We start from the raw sequence: 23,013 nt of genomic DNA on the forward strand, positions 1-23,013 counted from the left end.
GCATCATTAAACACTGTTCTGTGTGGGCAGTGAGAGTGCAAGGTTGCATTAAAGGCTTTTATGCTGTAGTTTTGTGTATAGAAGGTCGTAAAACATTCCCTTTTCTAAGACCGTAAGAGCCTACAGTGATGAGCTGCACTCCTTTAAGTGTCCCATCAATCTCAGAAAAAATATTTATTTCATCTCTGGAAAAAGCCTCAGACTTTAGTACTCATATCAGTTTTGTTTAGCAGTTCAGCAGGACAATGAATAGTTTTTACTGGGGTGTAGATTCTGAAATCAACTTCTCTTTCTTTTCAGGTGGCCAGCTGCACCAATCACATGGGTCAGGTCTCCATTGTGGCGTTGCAGAACTCAAATCCCAAAGTGACAGAGTGTTTTAATGTGGAGTCGCGTATTCTCTGCATGACGTTTGTGCCTCTGGATGAGCCCGTGGAAAACGGAGAGGGAAAGCCTGAGGATCGGAAAGCTAATGACACACCGACTGTGTGCTTGGGCATGGAGGAAGGCAGGTGTGTACATCATCCAAAACATCCACAAACACCATATAGATGAAGAGGAGGTGTGATGCCCCCCGTTGTCTTGTGATGCTCAGTCTATTAACCTGATAAAATTATGTTTTCTTTTTAGTATATCTGTGTATAAGAGCAGCCAACGCGCTAAGAAGGTTCGTCTACAGCACTTCTTCTCCCCTGATAAGTCCAGCGTCACGTGTCTAGTGTACAAGAGTGGGTGTCTGTATGCAGGCCTGGTCAGCGGTTCTCTGGTTGTCTTCTCCAGGGCAGATGGTAAGGAGTTTCTTTCTGCTGTGATTGCTGTATGAATCTTGTTGATTGCTGTATGATAAGGGGTATGAATGCCGAAAATTTGGTTGAATGCTTTATTTTTGGCATTAGGAAAAGTAAAAAACCCAGTATGGGTTGCTGGTGTGCTTCTTGACTAGCTTAACCAGCAATGCTTTCTTGATTAACCAGCCAAAGCTAAGTTTTGCTGGTTAACAGCAAGGCTATGCCTTTAAATAACCAGAAAATAATAAACCTTCAGAATTAATGCTGATATAAGTTGGTGTCAGCGGGGAGTGCTCTGGAAAGTTCTCAAGGAAAGCGAGACGTTTAAAAATATTTTACCCCATCTCTCATTAATTCTTTCCACAGCTGTTTTTCTCTCTGGAAAGCTCATATTCCATTTCACTCTCACTCCAGTTTTCTGCTGCCAGAGACACAGATATTTAATAAATATTGTTGGGTTACTGTGTAATACTCTTGGTAATGATGCTGTTGTTTTAGGATTAGCCATATAACTTACAATGAACAGTGCTTTTTTATATATAAAAAATTATTTATATATGATTTATATATATATATATATGATTTTGAGTGTGATGTAACTTTTATACATCACTATTAAACTAGAAGTTAGTATTGAGTAATTTGCATTATTCATAATTCATTATTGCCCATTACTTTTGTTCTATTGTAAAAAAAAAAAAAAAGAAAGAAAGTTGCTGCCTTAAACATCCAAGTTGATTGTACTTAAAAATGTAAGTCATTTCAACTTAAATTAAATTAAATTGACTTAAAAAATAGTTGAATCTTGTATAACTGTGTGATAACTTATGTTGTCATAACTCATTTATCATACAATTTTTTACTGTGGTGAAAACAGTTACAAATGAGGTTAACACTGTTGGAACACATGTATTATTACAGTATATACAGTATATAATGTTGAAAAGTCAGTCTTTTTTTAAATTAAAACTTTTATTCAGCAGTCTCATTACAGTAAATTGATCAAAAGTGACGGTAAAGACATTTTCTTATAATGTTACATTACAAAACATTTATATTTCAAATAAATGCTGTTCCTTTGAACTTTCTATTCATCAAAGAATGCTACAAATTTTTATCGGTTTCCACAAAAAATATTAAGCAACTAATTAAGCAATATTAAAACTGTTTTCAACATTGATAATAAGGAGAAATGTTTCTTGAATACCAAATCAGCATGTATAAAAACTGCTAATTTGTACAAAAATACTGCATATAAAAATAGTTAGTGTGCTTTTTAGTATGCTCTTTAACATTCACATAATGTAATAACTAATGTAATGTAATACTTAATGTTTAGTAATACTCACAGGATGAGTAATTTCGGAAATGCAGCACAGTTTCAGATGAACACAGTTACACAATGATATTTTCGTCCGGCAGTAGCATTATCAGATTATGAAGGTTGTGTTTTGTGTCTTTGTTTACATTTTACTAATTCAGCTGAATACAGAATGACTAGGCATTTGATCAGTAAAATGTATGTCCTCATTAAAACACTTCTTTTCCTCTTACATCACTTCTCATCACAAGTGTATTTGAATCAGAGCAAGAGACAGCGGGAATGCTGTGTAGGCGCTGGTGTTATGTAACTCTCTTGAGGCAAACAAGCTGAATAAAGATCCACTCAAATACGCTGGAGGGTGGGATGATACAGGCAGAAACAGATGCTGGCTATCAGTGATTTGTGGAGATTATTATGGGTCAGTGTAAATGATATCCAACATGTTTAATATTACTGTTTTAATCAAATAAATGTAGGCTTTGTGAGCATTTTCTTTTAAAAACGTTAAAAAAACATCCACAAACTTTTGAATGATAGTGTCACATTGCACAGCGACTGTAGCCACTTTTCTTCCGTCTTTCTTTAATAAAAATTATTTAACTTATAAATATCCTATGTGTTAATTGATTGCCATTATATTATCCATTGTATATTTACACTTCAGTCTATTGCATTAAAAGCAGCATGTGCTGCTGAATCAGCTTACTTTGGATGTCAGAATGTGTCTCAAAATAAAGAGGTTCACAGGTACCAGCTCCAAAAAAAGATGATCCAACACAATTTTGATGGAAAAGTGGTACTAGTATTTCCACTGTGAGAGGAGTTCTTTCTCCTTTAATGATTGTTAGGTCTCTCTTCAGTCGTGCCTTTGTGAATTAAACAAACACTCAACACGCCTCCATTCTGCTCTCTGAATGCTGTGAGGTCATTATATTTCTGCAGGAAACCCACACACACAGTGTGGGTGAGGAACACAGGATGTAGTATCTGACCTACCCTTTGTGTGTCAAACATCACTGTAACCTTTAACCTGATTTCTTTCTCACACAAAATCTCTCACATCCAATGTTCACAAGCCCTAATCTTCTCTTTGTATTTATATACAGTAATATCTGAGATTCAGATTGTCTTTTCTCGCCCTCACAGACGGTTCCTGGGTCGAGTCAGGGGCCCGTATGCTGAAGTTGGGAGTGTTGCCGGTTAAAGCCCTGCTGGTGGTGGGTGAACACGTCTGGGCCTCATCAGGAGGGCAGATCTTCATCATCAGCACACAGACACACACTGTGGAGGTAGTACAGCACTTTACACACATTTCTGCACACCTGTTTTGATCAGCGTTTCTACTTAGACGACCAAGTATTTGTTCAGCAAACAGTGGTACAGTCTACCATAATCCCTTTCTTACTATAAAATCCAAATATCTGTAGGACTTCATTCTGTTAGGCATATTTTACTGGAAACACCAGTCAAAAAAAGTCAACATAAGAAAAAGGTTCTGAATGGAAACAGGGCTATTATTTGCATATTTGAAGATATGTGTGGGTCTATATTTTTATGACCTAAAGCTGTGATGCTACTAACAGATATGCAATTTCTCTTATGAGAGAGAGAACTCTTTCTTTCTTCATTCACTCTCACAGTGCATGGGGACAGAGAGGCCTGCTGTGATCTCAGAATATTAAAGCCATGTCTTCTCTGTCCTACACGCAGACACTGACACACTGACCTGTTATCCAGCCAACATCACTAAGCTCATTAGCCTTCAACAGCTCTGCTTACTGTCAAATGACTGGCTCAAATGGAAGAGAGTGAGGGACGAATATGTGCGAGGTGTGCTGGAAAGAAATATGAATCAGTGATGCAATTAGTGAAATTTCAGATCATCTTTAATGAGATGAAAAGCACAGATTTTGATATGCAGAAATGCATGAGCCAGATTGTTTCTCTTTTTTTCCAGTCTAATAATGTTGTGGTTCTGATGTGCTTGTGGGATTTGCATTCCACAAACCCTGTTAAATTTCCCATTGCAGTTCCCTGTTAATTTGTTTGCTCCAGCAAATACGTCAAGCTGTAGTTAGTATGTGAGAATCTAAATGTCGTCCTGAAGTGGGTCAGATCAGAATCAGCTTTTCCTTCTCTGGACCTTCTTTTGGGTTACCTCATTCGTCAGATGAGTAGGTTACACAGGCAGACTTTTCCAAAAATGAAGCCAAGCAAAGTCAGACCAGTGTTTTCCAGCCCAGTCCAGAATCTGGTGTATAAAAGTATGTTTGAGTTTAGATGCTTATTTATTTATAAAAACTGTGTGTATGTGTGTTGACAGCGTCAGTTTGAAGCCCATCAAGAAGAGGGAATGATCGTGTCCCATATGGTGGTGGCCGGTGTGGGGATCTGGATATCCTTTAGCAGTGGCTCCACTCTCCGACTCTTCCACACTGAAACTCTCGACCACCTGCAAGACATCAACATAACCACAGCCGTCAACAACATACTCCCAGGTATAGTACGATATGTCAACACAAGAACTCACCCATAACAGATGGTGCTGTAAATATTCACCTATACATATTCCAAGTGTAACGGAGGCCGGCTAGTAAGAGTTGTGTGGGTAAACCTCACTCCCCTGGCCTTGAGGCGCACTATCAACTGAGGCTAGTGGCTGGAAACGCCTGGAAATGAGGCGCACTATCAACTGAGGCTAGTGGCTGGAAACTCCTGCTGGTTCAAATCCTGCTCGGTGTGATGTGAGTAGAACCGGAGGGGTAACTTAGGTGCCGTGACCCAGATGGGAGTGAGGTTTAGGGGGGTGAGTGTAACAGAGGCCAGTTAGTTAAGGTTGTGCAGGCAAACCTCTGACACTAGAATCTGTGGTCTTTAGTGTCCTTGTTAGCACGCCCGCCTCCCATGCCGGAATTGGTTTAAATCCCGGTTTACGCAAGGTCTTAAAGAGATAGTTCACCTAAAAATGAAAATTCTGTCATCATTTACTCACCCTTTCAAACCCATAAGACTTTTGTTCATCTTCAGAACTCAAATGAAGATACAGTATTTTTAAAGAAATCTGAGAGATTTCTGTCTTTCCATTTGAAGGTCTTTCACCCAAAACTCACACCTCAAAATATTCATAAATGACAGTAGTGCCGTAACTTAACACAGCACAGCAGTTTTTAAGTAACTTAAATTCCTTCATCATACATCATGATCGTGTCTCTTCAGAAGACTTGGATTAAGCCACTTGATTCATATTAGAGCTGTGAATCGCAATGAAACCGCACGCGATTTGGCAAAGGCTGCGATTATTTTATGCGCAGCTTGTCAGTGCAGTGCGGCTGATCGGTAGTAAATGCTGCTCCATCTGAAGACCAGAGGGCGCTCTCACGCAAACACGCCAAATATTCCCCGCTGCTGAAGTACGATAACGCGCGTCATTCCAGGAAAGCCCTATCGCTGTAGCTGAATAAACAGAAGATTGAAACTCTTTGATTAAACATGACTAATAAACACACGACTGCCTTATTCTGTGTAAGAAGCCACATCATCTCACAGAAGGATGGAGTAAAAGCATGTTATTAAATGTTGTCTTTTGTTGGACGAGGTTCATAAATGCTTCTCATGTTTGGAGAGATGTTTGACGCGTGTTGCTTTTTCAAATGCACGTTATAAGTGACTCAAACTCACAGTGGTTTTAGATGGAGCAGCGTTTACAGAGCCATGCATTAATGACAAGCTGCGCATACAAAATAATCGCAATGAGCCAAATCGGTTTAAGTGCGATTTCATGTAAATTGCAATTAATCGTGCAGCTCTAATTCATAAGGATTTATTTTATTTTTTCTCTATTTGAACATTTTAAAGCATCAGACTTTTGGGTAAACAGACTTTCAATGGAGGGACAGAAATGTCTTCATTTGTGTTCCGAAGATGAACAAAAGTCTAATGGGTTTGGAACAGCATGAGGTGAGTAAATGATGACAATTTTCATTTTTGGGTGAACTATCCCTTTAGGGATGACCAGTAGAAGTGATAATTCAACGCTTACCTTCTTGTTTCCTCAACTGCAAATTCAAATGATATCAGTTTAAAATGATTGCCTTCTACACTATGATTCACAAAGATTAGCCCTCAGACTCAGAGGCAGCTCCCTGTCATTTGTAGTCCCCAGACAAAGGCAGATTACAGGTGTCTCTGCTGATTTACAGCTCTGTGTTTACATCATAACATGACATCATGAGTGGGTGTGTCTCTTTCTCATGTGATTTTTCTTTCATGTGGAGGTCAATTACAGCATCTCCTCTAGAATCACAGAACATTGTGTAACCTCTTGTATAACATTTTAAAACCAGATTTTGTTCGTTCTCTTACTCCAATGAGGTCATGTTGGTCTGATTTTGTTTTCCCTTAGAGCAACATAAGAATGTCATAAAAAGAGTTTTTTGCCCTTCTACAAAAAGCATGTAGATTTTCACACCTTATTTGCAGTTAGGCTTTTTAGGGGAAATCAGAGGTGGACTCTCCTTAGTGTGGCAGTATTTCACATTTCTACTCGTTGTGTTGTTTGGATCTCTTCCAGCATTTGGTTTTGTTTCATTTTCATTAGTAGTTCTGAATGGGCCGTTTGTGTAGCTCAACACAAGTCAACGTGTTCAGGAAGCCATTCAAAGAGCAGTACACTGAGAAGACCTCAGCATTGCTTTTTTTTCTCTCTGTCTTTCTGTTTTTTTATGGTAGCTTCGTAATAGCTTTAATGCTTGTATGCATGTGTGTGTATCGTTACGTCAGTGATTTAAAAAGTCCACATCGGGCTTTAATAATCCTCACCAAATATTCCCAAAATAACCCCCCGTGTCAGTCGCATGTCAGTCAGGCAGCAGGCACGGTGGCCACTTTAACACCAGCTGGGTTTAGGACTGAAGCTGTAATCTGTAATCTCTGTTGAAATGTCTTCTCTTGAGTGATTGGTAAAATGCAGTCAAAGAGAACTTAGTCTTGCATAGTCAGACGTTTGATTAAACGGCATTAGTTTTGGTCCATATTGCATCTTATATCATTTTCATGTACCATTTAGGGGGCAGGTTCATGTGAAATATTTAACACAATAGTAGAAAATGGAAATGGCACACTGGAGTGATATTGTGTTTTTTCTGGCACATGTGCACTGTAACATCATCTGACTTTATCATCTATCTATCATCAAATTTAGAATTGAGAGATGTAGAGGTGTGTTTTAACATGACAGCTTATCTGGTAATTGAATCAGATGCATTAAATGTATAGATGGGGTTTGAGTCACTCAGTGCACGTGCTCTGTTAAGAAGAGAGCTGTTTCTTTATTCTCCAGAGCTGAATAAAGGAGCTTTATTTAAATCTCCATAGTGACTGGAGAGTCCAGGCACTCTCTGACTGTGTGTTGGGGGTTCCTCACTGAATATGTTGTATCTTGTTTTCTCTTTATGTCTAATGTCTGTATAATGTTCTAGACCTGGAAATTGATTGAATCATTATTCGTAACTATGTTACTTTGGGGAATTTAAATAAATGACGGCAAACTCTTTAAGCTCTCTGAAAGCAGTCTGTTATTTATATGCAAACTGATTGGTCACTAGGGAAGTTGACTGAACTTTAATCATTACTGTCTTTAGTGCTGTGAGTTCACCAAAAAAGGGAACGTTTTTCAAAATAACTTCTAATACATTTCAATACAAAACAATGCGGAAACTTGCCGTTGTCCGTGCTTCCTGCAGTTTTTCACCAAAATAATTGCTTAAAAATTAAGACTTACAGCTGTACTGTAAAATAAAAATATTATATTATTTTTCTTAAATACTTGATTTTTTTTTTGTTATTTTACAAGGAAACACAATAGTAATAGTTCTTATTTTGTTTAATATTTTTTATTTAGTAGTAATAACAATTAATATGCTTTCAAATCAATTAATCTTGATTAATCGCATTCTAACATAAACATTTTTGTTTATATAGTGTGTGTGTGTGTGTATTATATATTATATGAACAAAAACTTTTATGACGCAATTAATCGCGATAAATCGATATTACAGCACTAATAATAATGATCCCCACTCCTTATCGTATGTTCAGCAGGAAGTTAGGAACATTGCAAAAGGCCTCTTGCTCCTGTATAGCTGTAGAACAATGTTTTTCTTATCCACTATTTGATACATCAGGGATTTGTTTAGAACAGTCTGTGCTAATAATATTCATCCTGACCTTCATTAGAAGAGGAAACTGCTTTATCAGCTCTTTCACAGTGTTTTGTTTGGATTGGGAGGGTTTTTTTCCCCTAAGATCAAATGTTTGAAGGAAAATGTGGTTGGGTCGAGGAGAGTTCAGCAGTCCCTCACCATGAACTCATGCAGCAGTTTGCCACACAGGAAACTGTCTTCATGGAGACATCAGCCACAAGAAGGACTTCCTGTGTGAGAGAAAAAGGGTGTGTCTCTGACCGCAACTGTAGTTCCCTGAAACTGATTCACTGCTACTTGCAGCAGTGCATTAAAGTCATGTATTTTAACATGTTCATTTCATATTTTATCTAAGTGATAATTAGGACCCTTAATATTTTAGTTTAATAGGTTAACAGTTTTCATAACTACTTAATAGTTCAATAAAATAGTCCATAAAGGTTATTTGAGCCATTTCTTTTAGCATGTAGTATCATTAATGTGAATTCACACTTCCTGATTCTTATCATTAACACTCTGGACAAGATGAGTCCTGCTGAAGTTTCCTTCGATCTGATTGGTCAGATTTCTGTGATCTGTTGGCATATTTCCTTGCCTATTGTTGTTACAATGAAAACTTCCTAGATTTGGTGACTAACAGTTAATGGCTTTGAAAGACTCATTTAAACACCTGGGCGGATCTGAACCTGCCAGATTACTGTAAATCCCTGCAGAAATGTATGTTATTCGAAGTGCCTACAAACTATCCATCAAGCTTTATTTGGTTATTTTTAAAATCATTTTATTCAAGGTATACACAAAAAAGCATTGATTACTATCAGGATTGCTCTATAATGACATATGGCATCATTGAATACATCAGACTGGGTTTTGAATGGAAAAATCTGACTAAACTCAAGCGACTTTTTTGAATGGTACTGGTTAAGTGTCTAAAATACAGGATATTGTCTTTTAAATTCCAGCACCAGAATCCTTCAGCTTGGTTGTGCTGAGTGTGTTGGATCATGCCCGGCTATTCCTTAAGCTCAGGGGCTTATTTGTCAGGGCGGGATTTCGTTCATGAAAGGCACTGCTGGTTGTCTCCTGTGCAGTGTTGTGTCTTTACTTGTTTCTGAGGTTTTCTTTGGGATTTTAGGGTATCTTCTATCATTCTGTTGGCAGTTTAGTGGCTCATTAGTGGAATGAGGTGAAGTTTGAATCACCTTAAAAGACAGAAACATCTATTGCTGCTGAGTGAAACCGACTGAAAGTCATTCAGTCTCAACACTCAAACTAAAAAATACCTTGCTGTTAAACATTTATTTCCCTCACATGTGTATTACAAAAGGAGAGAAATTTGCTGCATCATGTTTCTGTAGTTTCACTTCAGTACAGCTGAATACAGTCATTTTGCATGGCTAGCAGTTAACTCAGACAGAGGGAACCTAAAACCCTTTTTAGTTCGATTTGTGTTCAGTAAAGCAAGAGCAGATTTTAGGATGAGGGCTTTGTTGCATAATTCCTTTGTGTTGTGTCCTGACCTTGTAGAGATGGAGACGGTCACACGTCGCCTTGGCTGCATTATGCTGTCTTATGTAACATTTGCTGAAATGGCTAGCAGACATGGTCGTGATCCCTTCGTCTGGTAATGGATATAACCGTACGACTGGTAAAAGATTTGTTGTTTGCCTATTATATTAGGAATGTACCAAAGCTCTTTGTGTCAATTTATCATCCTAATCTTAGTCTGAGATGCAGAACAGTCATCCTCTATTAAGCGTGGATTGAAAATCTTGAAATGCATATTGTGACATTCGTGAAAATTAATGAGACTGATATCAGTGTGTGTGTGTTTGTGTGTGAAGGTACAGACAGTGGTCTTTGTCTCCGATGGCTTTGTCTCTTGTGACCTAAATACTCACTGATGTGTGCAGTAATGGCACAAACAAAGCAGCCACCACAAAAACAGCTGCATTGACTCTTGGGGTTCAAAGAGATCTCCGTTATCACCGAAATTGTGTATGGATGATGTGTTTCATTTTTTAATTGAAAGGATTTTGGTTTAGAAACTTTTAGCCCCTTTAGTGGTTAATGCTTGGACAGATTTTTTTTTTTCTCCCAGTGTCAGAAAAAATTTCACAATTTCATATTGTCTGCCATCCTGTTAGATTATTAACATCCTGCTTATTAAATTCTGCCATGTTGCTACTGGTTATGATTTCATTTGTTTAAATATTATTTAAAAAAATTCTCTTCAGAGAGTCTTTTTTTCATGTTGTTTATTAGATCTACCCCCATAATTGAAAATTGACAAATCATTTTTGATTGTTCTTGACATGATTTATAGTGAAGTGTGTCAGTATTTTGATGGTGATACAAAGACATCAGCTACAATATCACTCAACCAGCAGACGATTAACTGATCACAACAGCTTGAGTTAGATTAAACATTAAGACAACTACAGTCATTTATATTACAATAACACAATCCTCTAAATGATCATCATTGTTATAATAACAATAATAATGACACTTATTAACATTATCATGATTTTTTTTTATTGTTATTATTATGTTGAGGTTGAATAGGATGAGACCTTAAACAGTTCAATTCCATGTACATGTCTTTCTTGTCCCTCTTCAGAAGGTTAGACTGCAGACACACATATACACGCAGCCCGTAGCTAAATCTATTCTTGGATATTGGAGATGTGGAGCTACACCACAGCAGCCAGTTGAGAAGAATGCACCACAGGCTCATTTTATAAACAAAAAGGACCCTCTTTTTTTGTCATTTGCAATTAGTTAAAGGGATAGTGCACCCAAAAATGAAAATTGTCATCACTTACTCACCCTCAAGTTGTTCCAGACCTGTATGGATTTCTTTCTTCTGTTGAACACAAAATAAGATATTTTGAAGAATGTTGGTAAACAGACTGATGGTAGCCATTGACTTCCAGAGAAGGAAAAAAGAAATTATATGGAAGTCAATGGCTACCAACATTCTTCAAAATATCTTCTTTCATGTTCAACACAGGTTTGGAACAACAAGAGGGTGAGTAAATGATGCCAGAATTTTCATTTTTGGGTGAACTATCCCTTTAAGCACTCTCAAATAAAACTGGTTGATTTTATGCATATTGACATAGTCTATTAAGCTAATTAGGTCTTTCTCCATCAGCCATTAGGTGGACTGAACAGTTGTTGACAAGGTGGCCCTTGAAAAGTTTATTTGTGACAGATTTGGCCTGCTAATATTCAGAACATGCAGTAAAAAATATTTTTTTTTTAAAAACTTCAGAACTGTGCAGAGTAATGTTTTTGCAAACTCATTCATTCCTCAATTGTTTAGTAACAGTGCCTATTAGAGCAGTTTCCATGACTAATGTAATGATCTGCGATGCTCAGAAATATGAGCCAACCCTTTCCTAACGAGTCAGTGAGCACTGGAACAGCTGAATAGGACATTGTTCTCTGACTTTTCAATCCTGCAGTCTGGTTCTGACCAGTCAGGTGTTTGGAGGATGGTTAACCCACAGATCAGTGTGAGAGTATAGTCAGGGTCAAGTTATATGTTGTTCCTTTTTGCCTGCAGTTCTGTTTGCTCATGTGCAATAAGTGACAAAAGAACTTATCTGTACCTGATGCCATTCATTCTTTGCAAGCACATTATATTTCTGTCTAGTGTATAAAATCCCTTTAGCGCTTAATTGTCCCTCATAACTTCATGAATTCAACCGGTCCCAAAGGTTATATTATATATTATATTTCCATCCATCCAACCAACTTTGGAACTATTTAATTAATAAAAGAATTACAGATTTGCTTTTATGGTATTTATTTAGATATATTTCTCAGCGTCAATTTATTTCATGTTCTTTACCGATAATGGGTCAGAAATGGCTGAAAGACATTAAAAGTGTTAAAAATTGAAATGCTTTTGGCTAATCACCAAATTATTTTGAAAAAGATTTAATATCATTCACCAGATTGTGACTGGACTGGACTTCAGTAGCTATTTTATGGAAAATAGAACTTTTGATCATTTTTATTTCATTGAAATTATTCCAGTTTATGTACATGTTCATTGTGTTTGACAGATTTAGAGTTGTATGTTTAACCAATTATCTGAGCATTTGTCATTCTTCTCTTTCTAATAAGACCTTTCTCTCATTTCTAAGAGCGCATAGTGTCAGGTTTCCTCGGAAACCAACTGCTGTTCAGCATCATCCCCATAGTAACCTACCCACACATGCTGTCGTGTTCCTACCCACACAGCCTAGCATGTGTGGATGATGTTATTATTCCACTGGGTGAATATTTCACCAAGTACCTCTAGTCATGAATGCTTGTCACAAGTGTTTAGTAGTATGCATTTTCTCTGATTTAGGTTGCAGTGCAAGTCATAAAATAATTCTTTATCACGTGTGTTTCCACCTTCAGGACAGCAGAGAGTCTCTGTGAGCAGTCTGTTAGTCAGTCACGGTCTGCTGTTAGTGGGGACAAATCTCGGGGTCACAGTGGCCCTGTCTGTGCCCAGACTACAGGGCATCCCAAAAGTTACAGGTGGGTTTAATTCATTCTGCCATGTGTAGGACTTAAAGGGATAGTTCACCCTAAAATGAAAAATGAAGTCATCGTTTACTCACCCTGGTGTTGTTCTAATGCCGTATGCCCTTCTTTCTTTTATGGACTGCAAAAGGAGAATAAATAATAAAAAAATAATAAAAAAACTTTTGCCTTTTACTGGCATTATATGGACGAGCGAGACATTTAAAAAAAATTCTCCTTTTGTGGTCCATAAAAGAAAGAACTTCATACTGCATTAGAAATACACCAAGGTGAGTAAATTATGACTTAATTTTAATTTTAGGGTGCGCTATCCCTTTAAGGCCAATTCACACCGCACAGACAAATGCAGACAATCACCAGATTACAGTACGTCATTTCTCAGAAATGCCAAGACCCGGCAAGTGCCGATTCATCGTGTTCAATTGGTGAAAACAAGCTCCGACAGATGCCAACATGGCAACACACTGATCAGACAAACCCTGACAAAGAGTCTGTTGGCATCTGGCAGTGCATTTAGAAATTCATTAAAACCGTTTTTAATGCATAGCTGTGGAATTGTGTAAACGGCAGATGTTTGTTGGCTACTCAGTGCCCTCTGGGTAGTAATTTTATAAGTTTGTAGTACTTTAAGGGCCTTCGAAAACTGCAGCTCAGCACAAGTTCAGGAACAAACCACACCCAACAATGAAATTACCTTCTGCCTCAGCTTTTGATAACCACTTCCATTTTTCATGCAGTTTATGACCAGTATTGCTACTGTTAACTAAAACTATTAAAAATAGTTTTCATTTATTTAAATGAAGCTTGACAACCAGCTGAAGTAAAATAAATTAAAGCTAAATAAAATGTTTTAAAATATTAATAAATACGATGATAGAATATAAATTATACTAAATGAATACTTTTATTGACATCTGTTTTATAAAACATTAAAATTTGCGTAATATGTCATTACTAAAAATCAAAAACATATATATTTTGTTTTTATGAAGAGAAACATATTTTACTACATGTTTTTGCCTTCTGGCATTTCAATTTTTTATTTTTTTATTTTATTCTGCTTTAGAATACTTTTTTTTAACGGATTTGTCATGTTTGAATCTCTCGCTCCAGGTCGAGGAATGGTCTCTTTTCATGCTCACCATGGCCCAGTCAAGTTCCTCACCATGGCAACAGCAGTGTGTAATGTCTCCCAAGCAACCATGGCAACTCTTACCTCCAGCACACCCAGCCAATGCCAGCCTGGGGCCCAGGAGGTGCAGGGAACCCAACTCGACGAAAACTGCTCTGGCCTGAGCTCTCCCTCACATGCTCCAGTTCTCCAGGACTCCCTGTCCTCCTCATGTGGGTCTCTGGCTCTGTCTCAGGGCTCTTTAGAGCACGGGCCAGAAGACGGGGCGATATATGACCTGCTGAACGAGCCAGCGCACTTCCAGAAGGCCAAGCAGACTGAGAGAGCGAATGTGAGCTCATTGTTGGTGGTGTCTGGAGGGCTGGGACACCGCAGAATCAACAGAAAAACAAAACAGTCTAAGCACGAGGAGATGGTGTCCACCATTATGGTGTGGCAAATACCTCTGCCCAACGTGTGAGGGAGAAAGATGGAGGTGTCAACGGTGAGGATCAGGGTTTAGTTTGGATGCAGCTGCACAAACACCAGTATCCATCAATCTTTTCTTTCTTTCACTTTTCTAATGATGCTTTTACTGTGTGTGTCTTCCTTCCAGGGCATTGCATGTCAGAGAGAGCAGCTCCATAGACCGACCTTACTTTCAGTCATGGGCTGACAGGGAAAAAAAGATTCATGAATGAAGGGAAAAAGATTGTGTTCCAGGAATGAGCTGAACTACCAAGTACTCGGCCATGCATCAGAGAAATGTGTTTTACCACTTGGCACATTGCCTAAATTAAAAGATACATTCGTGAAAATACATTCGTGAAAATATGTCAGTACCACTGCAGTGTGAAAATATTCAGGTCTAACTGTTAAATAATTACATTTTGCAAAAAAAAAGAAAAAAAAAATCTAGCCATGCTTTAGTATAACAGCACAAATCTGTTTAATTTGTCTCATTTTAAACACTCTTACATGCATCTGTTCAGCTATTCATTTAATTTTAGTTGTTTTTCTAGAAAAGCATCTCAACACTAGAATGGTGCTTGTAAAAGAGGGCTTAAAACACTGGCTGCATCAGCAGCTCATCTGAGGTTTCATGGCCTTCAGATTGGCCTCTGTGATTGCCTACAACCTGTGACTGAATGACTTGTATGGGTTTCTCTGGCGGGCCAGAGATTCTTTTGGGTGCTAAAGTGAAGTTGGTGTCGACTGTTACCGGTTAAAAGAGAAATGGCGTTCCTCCATAATTCTAATTTAAGGTTTATGCTTATCGATATTTAAAGTAATGGAAAAGATTTATATTGACACATTGTGATATGTATTTCTGACTTAACAAATATATACCATTGTTTTAACCAACATTCTTTGTATATCTGTGCAAGTGTACTAGATAACCATGTTTATTTTATTTTTTGTTTTGTTTTCCATTTGCTTTTATTTCCTTTTTCCTTTTGATGGACTATAACTGCCAGCTCACACATAAGGGAATGACCCAAGAAGAATAGAGGCTGAAAGATGGATTTCTATGAAATGCACTTTACCAATAACAACACTGATTTTAGAGCTTACGGTAAAATTGACCTGGACATGGAAAGAAGGACGGAAGGAAAGAACTTATTTAAAAAAGATGAAAATGTATGGTTGTGTTTTTTTCCCCCTTCATATTCCCAGTGCAAATGTTTCAGAGAAAATGGTCTTCAAGTATTCATTTTGCAAGGTGTCTGCCTAAAAGGGAAATTAAAAAAAGTAATGTTTATCCCTTGACTGTGATGGTTGATTACTATTGGATGCTTCCATATTCTTGGATATATGCACTTGGTGAGAATTTTACTATTTATATGAAATACAGATTTTTGCACAATGGAAAAATGATCAAGACAACCCCTAAAAGTAATCATTTTGCAAAATTCTTAAGTAAATGAGTTCTTATACTTGTATTTACAGTTATTTAACAGAAAGGAAAATTGCTGATATTTCAGTGTTTGTAAGAATATTTGATCTAATATCTATTTGTCATATTAATAGTGGATGAAACTTCTGATGTTTGAGATACAAAGTCCTCAAAGTGCTATGAAAGCAATAGGCATCCTCCAAAAAAAAAAAGAAAAAAAAAAAAGGGTGAGATTTAGTTGTTCTGCAGGAGGCTGTCCCTCCACTTCCTCTCTCACAGGATGCCACACTTATATATGTGATGCTTTCAGCCTTTGCGGGCTCAGGGATATTTGTGAGTCCCCTCAGACTGAGAACAGCTGATGTGTGTATTTAGAGGGCTAATAGTGACATCTCAGTATGACCATGTGCTGTCAGGCTGACAGACAGTCTTAACTCTGATGTGTTGCTCTCTCTGAGTGGTTACCATAGTAACTCTTTTGAAGAGCAGTCCAACCCATAATATCAGGATGGAGAGTAATGATCCTCTCCTCTATAATGCGCCCATAAAACTTCACCACATTTGAGAAGGCCAGATCAAGTCAATCTGTTCTAGACAATTTAAAGCCTGAAATGACAAATTTTTCTATTTTGTGGCCTTTTTTATATGGAATATATAGTGACTTTTTTTTCTAACAAAACACTGTCATTACGGATTGGGCCAGTTTCTCTGCTTTAGAAAACCACTACATTTTATTGTAGCATAATGGTGTTTAAAACGTTCAATGAAACTCCTAAAATGCTTTGGCACGTCCGTATTTTTATGCAATAAACGTTCAAATGCTCTTCGCGCTGCTGGGAGTTCCCGTGGACCGTTGCGCAACATCCTTCATTTGGCCGCGCGCGTCGCGTCGAGACTATAGGAACGTCGCGCGCTTACCGCGGATTTGATCAGCAGCTGATGTGTAGAGGGTGAACACAAACGGGGGTGTGGTTTAGATCAATAACTACCTCTCAGTTAACAGTAAAATCCAAATACTGCAAAGCACTACGAGGGTAGAGAGGTGGTGTCGATCAGATCCGGAGCACAGGATGGCTTCTGTGGAATATATTTCGCTTCATCCGCATAAATAATGATATTTTGTGGACGCCGATTCTCCAGTCGAGGCTTTCAGACGCATACAGTTGGTCGAGGAGGATAAGTTCTAGCTGAACTGCCGTTTTATTACATTATGGGATGGATAGTACATTCACGTGAATGGGTAAGTGGTCTACATTTAGAAAAACTCAAGACAATTTCAGACAAATGTCTAACGTTAGACTCCCTGCAGCGCGGTGCATTTGGATAGACAGTCAGTCACTGACTTGCATAGCGCTTTGTGTAAGGAATTGCTCAAAGAAATGCTGCCAATTATCACGTACTGGGGTTCTAGGGCCTTGTATATTGAACAATTTATAATGTAAGTTATTCAATATTATTATTTCAAGGATTAACGTTACTTTGTTTGTTTGAAACTGCCTCACCTTTTTCTTGGCGTGATCAATAATTTCTCTATTTGTCTTTGCACATTTGTTTATCAAATCTATAAAACAGGTCATGTAACGACTATTTAATGACAGAATATTAACTTAAGGTACTAATGAATCTCTCTGTTTCTCGACGTCTTTAAGATTTAATCCTTAAAGCTGTTAGTAGGTTTGCGAATAGTGCGCGTGCGCATTATAGTGTCTTAGCGTTTTGGTGTTGATCTGCGAGGAGTATTTGAACAGTATCTCATTATGTCATACTTACGATATATGTTACTGTCATTGCAGCAGACAGATAATTTGCCTTGTTAGTATAAATAAATAGGAGGCTTCCCCCCAAAAGAAGATATGTTTCATTTTATATTTACCATTTTTTTTCTAATCATTTGGATTACAAGATAGTTCCTTTTTAGGAATATAAATTGTGGTTATATGTTTGTAATTATGTAAATTAATAACATTGTTTTCTTTTCTTGGAAGGTTTGGACCCAGAGCTGAGAACACAATCTTCTCTCAGTATAAGAAAACTTTGTTTATTTTTCTTGTTTACTTGGGTGAAATGTAGTCTGATGGAACAAACATAAAACCTGTCTGACTAGGACATTCCTAGCAATGCTGTCTCTGAAATATCATTACCCCAATAATTAGGATCTGCCAGTCATTCATGAGGCTCATTGGGATTAATTTAGCTCTACAGACGGCAAAGGAGAAACTTCTGACAAATTAAGTTGTTCTTATTGCTCTGAAAGCACTAAATGAGTGACAGTGTGCCGCAACTACAGAAAGATGAACAACACTCTGCAAGACAGAAACATGTTCACAGTACAAGCAGACGTTATATTTCACGCTGCAAACCCTGACTCTCCAGAACCACCAATCCCCACTGAAGGGAACAACAACAATGTCCCATCTATGGGGAAAACAGGTATCCCCAGCATGGAAATACTGCAGGATCTCCAGGGTACTTGGAATACGTCTGAATCAGGAGGTTTGACTGACAACAGGAGCTTGGGACACTACGGTGCTATAACAGGTGCCGAATACGCACAAGACACTGTGTCTAGCGACAGTGGATTTCAAGAGCACATTCAGTCTCTGGACTCAAGAAGAGCACAAAATCTAGACCTCAGTTTGAGAAATATTAGTCAAGCTTCAAGTCAAGGGAATATTAGAGAAGAAACGAATGGAACAAAGGTATCTTGCAGTTTGGCACCCTCTCTGTGCTTCAGACCAGAGAACAAGGAGGAAATTGACAAATTATCCAAAGCCCTAAGAGATGGGGAGGTTGTTCGGAGTCAGTTTGACATTAAAAATGTCTCCTTCACAGAAGACAGAAATCATTCCTATTCAAGCTCCCAGGAAACGAGGTCACTTGAGAAAACCCTGGGATGCTTTATAAGTTCCTCTGAAGAAGCAGATCAGACCCGCTACAGAACATCATTTGGACAGACTGGGCTGGAATCAAGCCACGGGCTAAAGCAGAGTGGATCTGCAGTAAGAGAAGCTCTCTCTGCAAAAGAAGAGCCGAATTTAGTCATAGAGGTGGGCGGACAGAAAATACAAGCACACAAATCAGTATTAGCTGAGAAAAGTGATTATTTTAAAGCCAGGCTTTCTAGAGACATCCTGAAGGTAAAAGGAATGAGCTACAAGACTTTATTGGTGCTTGTAGATTATGTTTACACCTCCCAGATGAACGTAAGCAAAGACAATGTTGTGGATGTCATCACAGGGGCAAAGATCCTGCAGATGCCCTGTGCGGTACAGGCTGCTATTGATACCATATCCACACAGATCACACCTGAGAACTGCTACGAAATCCTAACTATCGCCAAAAAGCAGCGACTAAATGAACTGAAAGAAACCGCCTATCGATTCATGAGCGACAACTATCTCCAGGTCCTGAGAGATCCAGCGGTCTACGGGCGCCTCACAGGCTCAGAGAGAGATCTCATCCTGCGCAAACGGATGGAGAGCCGAAAGTGCCTGATGGTGGCGGAACTTAACGATGTGTTTGAACGTGTAGGAAGTAGACCGCCCAGCAGAAACAGCAGCCGTCCCCAGAGTCCCCTCTCCATCACGTCGTTTGAGGACAATCACATGATCTACTACTACAACACAAGCAGTAAGGACTGGCACACCCTGACCGTCATGCCGGACGACATCAACACCAGGGGCTGTGGTATCTGTACCATGTACAACTACTTATTTGTGGCCGGCGGGATCAGGGGAACTGGGGAGAAAAGCAAAGTCTCAGACAAAGTGTTCTGCTACAATCCCATCACAGACCGCTGGAGCGAAGTCCGACCCATGAACCAAGCACGATCGCAACTCAAGCTTGTCTCCATGGATGGGAACCTGTATGCCATTGGCGGTGAATGTCTTTTCACGGTGGAGAAGTATGACCCTCGAATGGACCGCTGGACGGCGGTGGCTCCTCTACCTAAAGGGGCATTTGCAGTGGCTCACGAAGCCACTACGTGTAACGGTGAGCTGTATGTATCGGGAGGGTCTCTTTTCTATCGGTTGCTGAAATATGACCCCAAGAGAGACGAATGGCAGGAGTGTCCGTACAACAACAGCAGGAAAAAATCCACAGACATGGTGGCTCTCAAGAGCTTCATCTACCGATTCGACGTTAACCGCGAACAGGGCATCAGCGTCTTTAAATACAACACCATTGTGAAGATGTGGCATGACTGTGCCTCCCAGCAGCAGGGCTGCATGCTGCCATTTCGATGCGCTGTCATCGATAATTGCATCTACTGTGTGAATAAATCTCAGACTCTTCAGTTTGTTGTGGAAGAGGATGGAGGTCGATTTAAAGACGAGTCTCTAAAAGCACCTGTGGAGGCCAAAGGGATCTTATTCCCTTTCATTCTCAGTTTGCCTGAGAGAGGTGGAAGAATTGCATGAGTAGGATATTTCATCCCTCTGATGACCCTTCGGAGTCGCTTGAGAAAGAGAATGCCTGGTCAATATTTATAGATTAAACATCGTCTCCAGAGAAGTTCAAGGAGCCAGCACGTAGTGCTTGAAACTGGAATGTGTTTCTTTGCATGGTAAGAAAAACAAATGTATGTTTGGCGCCTTAAAATCATAGCCCCACTCCAACTTTGGGAGACGAAGAAAGTCGTACATTTATAGCTCATTTGTGCAGTCTTATCCTTCATTTGTTTTGTGCAATTGGTATTGGATAGTAATTTAGAATGAACTTTGCCACAGGAATTTGCAAAAAAAACTAAAACATCCATTTGTATAAAGGCTAGTTCATACTGCACCAACAGATGCTGACCAATGCCAACAATCACCAGACATTCCGCAACCTGACACACTCCACTTAAACCTACTAAAAACCGACTAAACCCAACAAATGTTTCTGTTGATGTTGGTCGGCCTCGTATAGTGTGAATTAGCCTTAAAATGGCAGTGAATAGCACAAATGAACAACTGAAGCACATGGTGTAATAATGCAACCCTGTTTCCTACCAACAGGTTCTATGCAAATAGATTTTGAAGTAAATATAAAAAAAACATTCTTGAACCACATAAAAAAAAGCTCTTAATTATTTATTGACCTTTGCTACAGCCAGGGTCAATAAGCAAAACATCCTAAAGCAGCTGATGGAGAAGCCATAACCTTTACTAACATTAGAGTATCATTAGGGAAACATTAAGAGCACAGAGCACTTGACTTCTGTAACTGCTGCTACTCAAATATTACTTTAAAATTCAACCCTGTGTATTTGCATTACAGTGCACACAGTGGCTTTTTACTCCTGAGACACTTCTGGGTGTTTTTATTTTAACACTTTCATTAAGGAAAGTCCAGAAGGCAAAAAATAAATAAAAATTAGTGTCTGTTCCTTGTTTCTGAATCATTGCCAAAGATAACAGTTAAGATTTAGCAGCAGACAAACATTAAGATAAATTACATTCTCATTAGAAATACATTTTCTGTATGCGATATGTATAAATCATACTGCAACTAAGCCTGCTGTTAATGAAGACTACAATTACATTAACATTTATCCCTGAGAAACACACTTGGTCGAAATCTTGAGCAGAAGGGAGAAAATATTGTCTTTATTGTGTTGTATTTTATGAATTCAGGCTGAACCCATGAGAGACAGACACTATCACAAAACAAAACATTCATATTGTGTCCATAGCATGTGATGAGGCATCATAATGTAATTTATAACTTGGATGTTGCATTCTGTGTAGACACATTGTGATATTCAGCATCCAGGAGTATTTTACTGAGATATAATTGTTCACGCTTCAGTATTTCCCTAGACATTTCTGAACAGACATTTCTGGAGGAAATGAGATGAATAATGGTTCGAGGGTGTGGATTTACAAATGTTTCTGTAGTGCAATTCAGTTGAAAAAATCTTAAGGGAATTTGAATTATGAGCATGAATGTTGGAATGATAATGAACTTGAATGTGAATGTTTTGCTCACTTTTTTTTTTACTCAACCCTATGTGCTTTAATCACTTTTAACAAAGATGAACAAATACAGACATCATTCCAGTAAACATCTCAAAGTCACTGACAAATTATCCTAAATGCTCTCCAACTGTTCACTTTTGAAGTATTTAAAGCTGCAGTCCGTAACTTTTTGGGGTTAAAAATTATCCATTGAGCAAGTACATAAACAGCCAGTGTTCAAAACTATCTGCATGCCTTAGCTTGGTTCATAACAGTAAGCTTGTAATAATGTTTTAATTCCAGTGGTACTGGTGGATTTCCATGTGTAATTCGAGCATGTCTTTGCCTCATTACGTCAGATCTGTACACATAAAGAAGGTGTCCCGGCTAGTAGGCTATATTGTGTGTGAGGATGTTGGAGGTGGAGATTTATAGCCTTTTCTCACAGCACTTGATATAATTAAACTTATCAGTTTGATGGTGGATCCAGAAAGGTTCAAACAACAATCACCAGTGACAACTGGAGATTCACTCGTTGTAAAATGCAAAAGACTTCGGACTTCGGAGTGGCTTCAGAAAAAAAGAGACTGCAACCGGGCCCAAGCGAAAACAAGGATAAATATCAGAAGGGCTTTTGAAAGGTGGCGTGAACTCCGTGTTTTGAAAGGGTTCAAAACAGATGCAGAGACAGCTTTTTTAGACAGGTAAGACATAAGCGATCGTTAGATTTAATCAGTGCGATTTACCGCAATGCTTTTTTTACCTTAGTTGATCAGAACAAAAGTGGATGTTACTTACTTGTTCAGATGACATTTTCCTGTGAAAATACTTATGTTGGTCATACTTCCAAAAAGTAGAATCTGTGATTGCGAATGACAGTATCCACACCACCGGCGCGGTGACTGACTGACAGCCGCACATTCTCCTCAAAACATTGGATTCATCCGCGCTGAACCCACGTAAAGTTGATAATTCCGCGAATAACTGCAATTGCAGATTTCGCACAGAAATGGCGACAAAGAGGAAAAACTACGGACTGCAGCTTTAAATCAGGGGTTCTCAGCTCTGACCCTCAAAGTCCACTTTCCTGCAGAGTTTTTTCCCTACCCTAATCAAGCGATTCATGATTACTAAAAAGTTATAGGCAGGAGGGTTTGATCAAGGTTGGCGTTAAACTCTGCAGGAAAGTAGACCTCGAG

At 38.6% G+C, this 23,013-nt stretch overlaps 2 protein-coding genes across 5 annotated transcripts in view; both read left to right on the forward strand.

The window, feature by feature from the left end:
* Positions 1 to 15,737, forward strand: part of arhgef10 (Rho guanine nucleotide exchange factor (GEF) 10) — a 48,278-nt gene extending 32,541 nt beyond the window's left edge. For all 4 annotated transcript variants that reach the window (XM_079852782.1, XM_079852784.1, XM_079852783.1 and 1 more), the window contains 7 exons: positions 301 to 512; positions 631 to 788; positions 3,259 to 3,401; positions 4,436 to 4,610; positions 12,736 to 12,858; positions 13,978 to 14,480; positions 14,592 to 15,737. In XM_079852782.1, coding sequence (XP_079708908.1) covers positions 301 to 512; positions 631 to 788; positions 3,259 to 3,401; positions 4,436 to 4,610; positions 12,736 to 12,858; positions 13,978 to 14,456 — 1,290 coding nt within the window. In that variant the 3' untranslated portion in view covers positions 14,457 to 14,480; positions 14,592 to 15,737. The remainder of the gene's footprint in view (positions 1 to 300; positions 513 to 630; positions 789 to 3,258; positions 3,402 to 4,435; positions 4,611 to 12,735; positions 12,859 to 13,977; positions 14,481 to 14,591) is intronic.
* Positions 15,738 to 16,771: 1,034 nt separating this feature from the next.
* kbtbd11 (kelch repeat and BTB (POZ) domain containing 11) lies at positions 16,772 to 21,821 on the forward strand. Its single transcript, XM_079852790.1, has 2 exons — positions 16,772 to 17,112; positions 17,858 to 21,821. Exon 2 carries the CDS (start codon positions 18,164 to 18,166, stop codon positions 20,291 to 20,293), a length of 2,130 nt encoding a protein of 709 aa, XP_079708916.1. The 5' UTR covers positions 16,772 to 17,112; positions 17,858 to 18,163; the 3' UTR covers positions 20,294 to 21,821.
* Positions 21,822 to 23,013: the final 1,192 nt, after the last annotated feature.

This window comes from Squalius cephalus, assembly GCF_949319135.1.
Source record: "Squalius cephalus genome assembly, chromosome: 20".
NCBI classification, from domain to species: Eukaryota; Metazoa; Chordata; class Actinopteri; order Cypriniformes; family Leuciscidae; genus Squalius; species Squalius cephalus.